The sequence below is a fragment of the Paroedura picta genome, chromosome 14, assembly GCF_049243985.1.
Source record: "Paroedura picta isolate Pp20150507F chromosome 14, Ppicta_v3.0, whole genome shotgun sequence".
Classification (NCBI taxonomy): Eukaryota; Metazoa; Chordata; class Lepidosauria; order Squamata; family Gekkonidae; genus Paroedura; species Paroedura picta.
Window position 1 is genome coordinate 41,490,078 of NC_135382.1, and position 9,420 is coordinate 41,499,497.

Here is a 9,420-nt window from a genome sequence, read left to right on the forward strand (position 1 = left end):
AGTCACGTGAGCCGCGCGGCGGAGGCTGCGTCACGTCCGCCCGCGTTGCCATGGGGACGGCGTTTCCGCGCGAGATGCAGGCCGGGCGAGGCCGGCGCCCCCGGGCCGGGCTCTGCTCGCTGGCCGCCTTGGCGCTCGTGCTGCTGGCCGCCCTCACCTACCTGTCACCGCTGCTGCTGGCCTACCGGAGCCACGGTGAGCGGGCCGGGCCGGGGGCTCTCCTCCCTGCCTGCCTGCCTGCCTGCCTGACGCGCCTCTCTTCTCCCTGCAGGCTTCTGGCTGAGGCGGAGCAGCTACGCCGAGCAGCCGTCAGTCCGCTTCCTGCACGAGGTGCTGCTGGTGGGCCTGACCGAAGGCGGTGGCTCGGTGGGCTGGAGCTCCTTCGCGGCCTGCAACCGCCTGCTGGGCGCCCGCCTTCGCATCCCGCTGGTCTCGGTAGGTGGTCGGCCGCCCCCCAGGAGCCTGGCTCCCGTCTAACCCCCCCCCCCTCCTCTCTATTTTTTTTGCTATCACGGCTGTATGGCTGTGGGCCCCAGGGGAGATTAACTGCGTGAAGTCAGTGCAGTGGCAGTTCCTTGCTGGTCCTCAAGCCACCCTGTAACTGAGGTGATTATCTCTGGAAGCCTCTGATATATGTTTCCTTTCTATCCCTTAGGCTAGAGAGGAAGACATCAATCAAGATGGTGTGATGGACCTGTTACATTTTCAGCTGGAGCTTCCCCTGCAGTCGACGGAGCAAATACTTGGGGTACAGCTCATCCTGACTTTTGCTTACCAATTACAAGTGAGTATCCCAGATGATCTCATCTCAGTAGCTCCTGAGAGGTCAGCTTGTTATCTTTGCAACAAGCCAAGGATTTTGGGAGATCTAAGCTGCAATCCTAAAGACACTTTCCTGGAAGCAAGCCCCTGTGCTTTCTCCCATGAGATGCCCAAGCACCTACTCCAACAGTCAGGCAGGTAGGATGTATTCCCCTTTTCACTTTGTGAGAGCGAAAGCTTCAGGGAAGAACCCTCCCTGCTTGTTTGTTTGTTTGTGTGTGTGTATTCCAGACTTTCTCTTTGTGGCATCTTTGTTAACTTATGCAAACTAGCAAACAATTACATGACAGTTTCCATTCAGTGACTAGAAAGGATGCAGAGTCTAGCCATGTGTTTTTTTTTAGAGGCTTTCTTGATGTCATAATTTGGTTGAATTTGCCATACTGTTGAAATGGATTTGTAACTGAAGACCAGGGAAGATTCCTTTCCCCTCCTCCCGATCATGATTCATGTTTCCTGTTGCTTCTACTTTTTAGTAGAAGCAATAGGAAACTGCTTTTAGTTTAGCAGTGGAATAGGCTGCCTAAGGAGGTGGTGAGCTCCCCCTCACTGGCAGTCTTCAAACAAAGGTTAGATACACACTTTTCTTGGATGCTTTAGGATGCTCTGGGCTGATCCTGCGTTGAGTGGGGGGTTGGGCTAGATGGCCTGTGTGGCCATTTCCAACTCTATGATTCTATCTTCCAAGGGTTCAGTTTCCTACCCTCCAGGGTCATCCTGAAATGCATCCATATCCAGCTCAATACCTCAAGACTTGCCTTAAATATAAATATTGGCTTAACGGATGTTGCACAGCATAAATCACTCAAATACAGGCAATAGGCATAAACAAACTTTATAACTCCTATTTAAATTTAGAGCTTACTAACTTCAAGCATCCCAGGGTAGCATCCCTTAGTTTTCCATCTTACAAAATAATAGGATGTCTTCATGCTTGACAGATGTAGCATGGTGCAAGTAAGTAGTCTCTCTGTGTTAAAAACCATCTTTTCTAGCAGATGATACCTAACTCAGCACCTCATTAGCCAGTTTAAACTAAACAATTAATTTGCATTTCAGCTGTGAAGAAAATAAAAAACTAGGGAGGGCAGAACCATCTCTCAATGTAGAATCTCTGGGAACAAAATACTGCTCACAGCTGTTAATAATCAACAAAGGTAGTCCTTCTAAATAAGCCAGAATCCAAACACTTAATGTTCTAAAGTCAACCATCTTATCAAAACCTGGAACTTAGACTTTCCTTACACTTCCTAATATGCGAGAAGCAGCCCAGATCCTGTGGCTCAGGTAAGATGCTTGGTGCATGCTTTATTTCTCTAGTCTTTGCACAACTAGCAATGTAAACTACAGAGTCTTCATGAGGTGAAGGGTAGATGGCATCAAATACATGAAATTTTGTTTTCTGCTCGGTCAGAACAGCACTATCAGGACTGTGACGAGCCCAAGGCCACCCAGATGGCTCCATGTGGAGGAGTGGGGGATCAAACCCAGCTCCCTGGATTAGAAGCCGCTGCTCTTAACCAGTACAGCATGTTTGCACAAACAGACATTCCTGTCTGCTGTGTCTGCCTGCCAGGTGCCTTAAAAATGATCTGTGCAGTCTGTTCTCTTTCCCAGGAAATCAGACAGGCTGGCTGTGCTAGCTCAAGATGGCAATTGCTTACCCTAAACAAGTCCTTGAGTGAAAGGCTATGTGGGATTGGAAGGAAGGATTGAGCCACTTTCTCAATGACTTGGGGAAAGCAATGTGCATGCATGAGTGCTTGGTCAGTCTCTATTTAGGAATAATTCCACAGTTCTCAGCAGCATACCAAGAGTACACAATTTGGCTTGCTCAAATATAGGTCATCTTCTGAGCCACTGCTTTCCAACAGAGCCCTATTTGATATTCAGCCTACTGTTCTGTTAAGGCAAAGAATACTATGATCAGAGGTAAGTTTGTGGTCTCTTGGCAATTCCTCCAAAGTTGGCTTTGGAAGCATGAGAGGAGAGGAATAGGGCCAGGCAGGCAGGGTTCATTGTATGACACAAGAGGTGGATTCATAGACACCCACTTCTTGCTTGCTGCTGCCATTTCAGAGAATGTCCACATTTGTGATGCAGAGCATGGCCTTTCTTCAGTCCTTCTCCCCCGTGCCAGGATCACAAATTGTTGTGAATGGAGACCTGAAGCTTTATCAGAGACAGCCACTTGGTCATTGTGGGCTGGACAGCAGATACAACGTGAGTGCCGCTTTCCTGGTTCAGTCTTGTGTGGTGGATATGGCTGGAGTGAACTGCTGTGTTCCAAGAGTGGAGCTGCCAATAAAAAGTATATTTTCAGTAGTGTAGTCTGGTGGGACTATTGTGACTCTTCTTTTTCAGAGCTTAGAAAAGGACAAGAATGGTATAACATGCTTGCTGTGGAAGGGTTGCTGCAGCTGCCTAGAGTTCTCGGACTCAGTGGGACTTAAATGTAGAATTCCTGATTGTATTACATATTGTTAAGACATTTGTAAGAACTTGCTGAAGTAATCATAAAGGTAAAAGTAAAGGTATCCCCTGTGCAAGCACCGGGTCATGTCTGACCCTTGGGGTGACACCCTCCAGCGTTTTCATGGCAGACTCAATATGGTGTGGTTTGCCAGTCATTACCATTTACCCCCCCCAGCAAGCTGGGTACTCATTTTACTGACCTCGGAAGGATGGAAGGCTGAGTTGACCTTGAGCCGGCTGCTGGGATTGAACTCCCAGCCTCATGGGCAGATAGCTTCAAACAGCATATCGCTGCCTTACCACTCTGCACCACAAGAGGCTCTCAAAGTAAGCATACAGCATGTTTTAAAATGGCAGAAATAGTATTTTCCTACAGCATACAATTCACATGTTGAGGTCCTTAATACAGGGCATGTAATTAGGTTTTACCAAGGATTAGTCCTATCTCCAGAAATATAGAGCTACCATGACTAAAGGTTCTGGTAATTATCTTCAAGGCCATTTGCGGTCAGGGCCCAGTGTACCTGAGGGACCGCCTCCCTGCCTATGCCCCCAAAAGAGCTCTGCACTCCACCGCCACCAACCAGCTAATGGTCCCTGGCCCTAAAGAAGTCCACCTGGTCTCGACCAGGGCCAGAGCATTCTCCGTCCTGGCCCCCACCTGGTGGAATGAGCTCCCAGAAGAGATCAGGGCTCTCTGACGGAGCTTAAACAGTCCCGCAGGGCCTGCAAAAAGGAGCTCTTCCGCCAGGCATTTGGTTAAGACCAGGGACAACCAACAACGAACGAAGGGCCCCCGCTCTCCCCCCCTCCCTTCCAGAACTCCACCAGAGTGCTCTGGACCTGTTGTGCCCTTTGCACGGTTGCATTGTTATACTGTTATATTATTATTATTGTTATACTGTTTATTATACTGTTACAACCACTGTTATTATTGTATGATTATTAATGAAGGCTGTTCCATGTATTGTTTATAAGTTTAATGTAAACCGCCCTGAGCCTCTGGGGAGGGCGGTATAGAAATATAATACATAAATAAATAAATAAATAAAAATAAAATGACCAGAGCATGTCCACATCACTGTGTTACAGATATCCTCAGCTGTGAAGCAACTGGAAGCTCAAACTTGTACAAAGAATTGACACCTTTGTAGTTGTCCCAGTCACCCTTAGCTTGTCTGAGCAAGTGTCAGACAGTCCATTCCAGAATGACTGCTGACTTTCCTAACAGGAAATTATCTCCTTGCAACAGGTATCTGTGATCAATGGCTCAAGCCCTTTTGCTCAAGACTATGATCTCAAGAACATAGTGGTGGCATATCAGGAGAGAAATAGTAAGTTTGCACATAACACAATATTTTCTGGAACAACTTATACTTGTTTGTTTTGGTTAATGATGGCAAAATTATTTCTGCTTTTTTGTTGCAGTCACAACAATTTTGTCTGCTAATGCTGATCCCATCTGGGTAGTTGGAAGAGCACCCAGTGATCCTTTTGTGATCCAGGCCAAAATCTATTACCCAGTGGAACTGATTGTATATCCTTTTGACTGCTGGGTGGTCAGGCACATGTGAGAGCAGAGGGGCAGTTTGAGTCTAAGCTGGTAAATCTGTCATGGAATGCTGATCTGAATGCATAGACAGGGGCTGCTGGGTTAGGGTGCAAAACAGGAGATGAACCTTGAGCAGGCATAGGTGTGGTCTCCATTGACCAAATCTGTGAGACGCTAGTGAGGAAATGACAGGACATGGGCCAGTGAAAGAAGAGCAGATTCTGAGTTTAAGCAATAGGCGTCAGGAGTACATACACACATAATTGACTTCCTCACTTTTTCCTTTCTGGAAGTATTCTCGGTGTCTTATTACTCTAGCTAGATGTAGTGAAGGGGTGTATTTTTTCACTTGTGTGCTCATGTGTGGAAATCTAAGTCCTCCTTGACTCTTCCTACATATCAGCCAGGCTTCTGGGAAATGATCAAATTTGCCTGGATCCAGTATGTCTGTCTTCTATTGATTTTCCTTTGGATTTGTGGCAGAATAAAAACTTTCCTCTTCCGGAATCACATATTAGATGCTGTTCCAGTGTTACCAATTTCTCCCATTTTGTCCCATAAAGAACATCAGTCCTGAAAATGTATCTTCAAAACAAATAATCAAACATGAGGAGCTACAGGATTAGCAAAGTGGCCCACTTGCACTATCTTTACTGGGCATCCCAGTTCCTGTGCCATTGCTCTTTCAAGATCCAAACAAATTCTTGACATTTCTGTTTTCCCAAGCAAATTCTTTGCATTTCTGCAAGGGATTTTGCTGTGTGCTGGCTCACCTAATTTGCATTCCTGGTTTGGGATGTTCTTTCTTAGTTGCTGTTGGATACTAAGTACATTTTAGAGTCATTCTGTATATGCCCACGCAGTGGCTATTTAGAAGGTAAGAGGATTGTTTTATTTATAAAAGTTTTGTTAATGTGATGTCTTCTCTGGAATGATTGTATCTGCGATTTCATCCTAGAATTTTCAACATGCCTTAATATTCTGCATCTGTGCAGGGGTTTGAAAAATAAACATAGCAAGAGAACAACCCCATTCTTTTCAGAGGACAGTAACTTCAGCAGTAATGTTGTCTTTCCAAGGAGAATGTGTGTATGCCATCTGTACTTTCTGAGACGTGGATAGAAACTATGTGCCTCCTTCCTGCCCGTGACAAAACAGGACCAGCTGCAGCTCCTGGAAATTCTCAAGTCCTACCAACGAAAGGAGGAGTTTACTGAATGTATGCATCTCCAGAGAATGCCAGATCAAAACTGTCCTAGAAAAATGATGCTGATTGTTATTGGTGTATTTTAGAGGAGGAGGGCAGCCTCTTCTCTGGAATATCCCAAGGAAACATCATTTGTTAAAAAAAAGCATGACAGAGAAATGACTAGTTGCTTAGGCAGCAGGGTAACTTTTAGTAATTCTTTGTGTCTTACCTGTTGCCTTCTACTTCTCAGAGCACTTCCCAAGCATCAGTAGGCAGAGCACTGGAACCTCCCCATGTCTCAGCTGCTTCCTACTCTCTGCTGGGTAGACAAAGTCCACAGCTTGCTCCTTTTGATTTCTCTTCAGTAAACTCTGTCACCCGCCTCATGCTTGCCATCTGCACCCATCTTTATGAACATCCCAAGATAAACCACAGATACAAAAGGTAGAGGATTTGCAGGGAAGGGAGTAGCCCAGCCTTTATGCAAGCATTGTTGTTCTAGGGTTCAGTGCATGGTTTGTGGGGGGGGGGGGCGCTGCAAGATATTTCCATAGAGCTCCTTGGCTTGCTGCTGCTGTGTTGGTCCCAGATTGGCCCCTGTCCCACTGCAAGAATCCCTGGCCTTTTGTTGCCTCTGGGGTTACTGAATCGGAGCTCAAAAACGAGTGGTCTGGATGGCACTTTCTTCTCAGCACTGGGCTCTTGTTTGACATTTCCCTCTGCCCTAGTGTTCATATGCCAGAAAGATAGACTTGCATAGCACAAGGTATTTATTTACTTATTTCATTATATTTGTAAGCTACCACTCCCAACCAGCTGGCTCGTGGCAGCTAACATTAAAAAAAAAAACAGATACAAGAATTAAAATTGGCAAGGCATGGTACACTAACACAATAACAAATTCCCAAACCCCACCCACCTAATCCCTCTGGTTCCTAACACCCAATGGAAAAGAATGGTTTCCAGATGGGGATTTTAGGGACCTATGTTGTCCCTTAAGCCTGGCCTCAACCAAAAGACTGGCAGAAGAGCTCCATCTTGCTGGTCCTGTGGGACTGCATTAGTTCCTGCAGGAACTGTAGCTCTTCCGGGAGCTCATTCCATCAGGCTGAAAAGGTCAAGGCCAGGTGAACCTCATGTGGGCCAGGGACCTGTTGGTATTCACAAAGTGAAATGCTCTGCAAGGAGCATAAAGAGTTAGATGGTCCCTCAGATATGCTGTGCCCAGACTGTGGATGGACTAAAAGGTCAAAACCAGAATCAAGAATTTGATCTGGAATTCAATTGGCAACCAATACAGCACAGGCTGAATGTGTACTCCCCATGGTGTTCTAGTGAGAACCCTGTCAGCCACATTTTGCACCGGATGTAGTTTCTGGGTCAAGGACTAGGGAAGGCCGACAGAGAGTGAGTTGCAGAAATCTAGCCTGGAGATGAACATCACAGAGATCACTGGCCCGGTGTTCCAGGGCCAGCTACTGCCTTGCTTGGCGTAGATGGAAGAAAACCAACTGAGTTACTTTTGTGACCTGGAGACAAGGAGGTATCAAGGATCACACCAACATTACTCTTCACACCATCCAAGTTGGGCCAGTGCACTTCCTCCTCTGGCCACTTTCTACCCAGCCACAGGACCTCTATCTTGGAAGTGTTGAGTTTCAGCTGACTTTGCTTGAGCCAAACCATCACTGCTTCCAAACAAGTGATAAACGATTCTGGGGAGAGGTTGGCGGCTGTTCATGAAGAGGTAGAGCTGAGTGTTATCAACGTACAGATGGCAACCCAGCTCCTAACTCTGGGTCAAGGGCACATGAAGAGTATCACATCTTGCAGGACACGGCAAGGCAATTGGTGAGACGGCAATTGGTTCTCCCCCACCACTACCCTCTGTGTCCGGTGCTTGAGAATGGAGACCAGCCATTTATGGGCTGTCCCTAAGTCCAGCTCTGGCGAGATGGTAGGCCAGCAACTCATGTTATTGTTTTAGTGTACCAACTCATGGTCAACTTCATCAGACATGGCCAACAGATTGAGCAAAATGAGCAGTGCCAAACTGCCCTGTCCAGCTGTTGCCAGATATAATTTCTCAGGGCAACCAGTGCTATCTGTACCCTATGGCCAGGATGGAAGCCAGACTGGAATGGGCCAAGTGCTGACCCCAGACTGGCATGCTCTGTACCGAATTACAGCTTTCTGGCCAAACAACTTTTCAGAAAGGAGTGGTTCTCCTCCATACTGGGAGGCATGCATTCCTGTCTGTGATCTATAATCCTAAAAAATCTTATATTAAATAATTTTGTGTGCATATGTGAGTATGTGTGCCTGTGTTCATGCATGCAATCGGGTGACTTGCTGGTAACTTGCTGGTTTCCCTTTTGGCCAATGAATTGTGTGAGGCCTGTGGTTGCAAATCATGCATTCAGCTAAACTTTAATGGGAATCTTGCATCTAGAGACTGAGGAGGAGACTGTGGTTTCAGGTGGCACTGCTGGCAAAAGATGGCTTAGAAAGGGAGGAGAGGACTGCAGGGAACTCTGGGACCAGGCTTCCTGGGGTGGGCAGGCCACTTGCTCAGAAACACAAAGGGAAACAAAGGTAGACAAATGCCTATCCCAGAAATGCAATGAAGTTCTAACAGACCATGAGAAATGATACATATCAAACAATGCAGATCTATGTGAACAGTCTTTTTTGAGTGATACTGTGGACAGCAGCATTGTGACTCTTACAGCTCCAAAGGTAAACACTATGTTGCTAGTAAATGTGTTTTAATTAACTATTTTGAAATTAATGAAACAATGTATTGTTTCACATTGATCTTTTTAAATTGACAAATGTCTTTGTTGACTGCCTGAAACAGTTCCTTGAGAAGCCAGATGTGAATAAATAAATACAACTATTAAAAATGATTGCATGTAATATTATTGTTAATATTGCCTTGTGACAGTTATGAGTCACTGTTTTGGGCAGGTAGAAAGAGGCAAGGATCCCAGAAATGAGAACAAGAAGGCATTTGCCTTTCCGGAGGGAACACAGCAGCACAAGTGGGACCAAGCTGCTTGGCCTTCCTCTTCTCCATAGCACAACTGGTGTTTCCTTTCTGTGGGCCAGAGGTGCTTTCCAGTGCCACTGGGAACTCTTCTTGGCCCAGTGCCTAAGGGAAAATGAGGCCAGGGGAGGCGCTGCCGCTGGAAACGAATTGCATGGACTGAGGTTCACTTCTCGCCACCTGCCTCACATCAGCAGGTGGTGCCAGCAGGACTTGAGGCCCACTGGCTGTTATCCGATTTTTTTTTCTTAGTCATGGACACCAAGTGTGAAATAATTGTGCTTATTTCATGGCAGCTGCACAGGTGTAGTTTGGAAAAACAAAGTTGTAAGC

At 46.3% G+C, this 9,420-nt stretch overlaps 1 protein-coding gene across 1 annotated transcript; it reads left to right on the forward strand.

Moving 5' to 3' along the window:
• Positions 1–10: 10 nt before the first annotated feature.
• TMEM231 (transmembrane protein 231) lies at positions 11–8,944 on the forward strand. Its single transcript, XM_077310525.1, has 7 exons — positions 11–195; positions 272–435; positions 656–784; positions 2,902–3,045; positions 4,550–4,631; positions 4,726–4,834; positions 5,246–8,944. Exons 1-7 carry the CDS (start codon positions 51–53, stop codon positions 5,424–5,426), a joined length of 954 nt encoding a protein of 317 aa, XP_077166640.1. The 5' UTR covers positions 11–50; the 3' UTR covers positions 5,427–8,944.
• The last annotated feature ends 476 nt before the right edge of the window (positions 8,945–9,420 follow it).

Bases quoted from the DNA above. Each gene is read 5' to 3' on its own strand.
- TMEM231 (XM_077310525.1), top strand. From the start codon at position 51: ATGGGGACGGCGTTTCCGCGCGAGATGCAGGCCGGGCGAGGCCGGCGC. The intron at 785-2,901 runs GTGAGTATCCCA...CTGCCATTTCAG, and splicing joins CTTTTGCTTACCAATTACAA to AGAATGTCCACATTTGTGAT. The intron at 3,046-4,549 runs GTGAGTGCCGCT...TCCTTGCAACAG, and splicing joins GGCTGGACAGCAGATACAAC to GTATCTGTGATCAATGGCTC.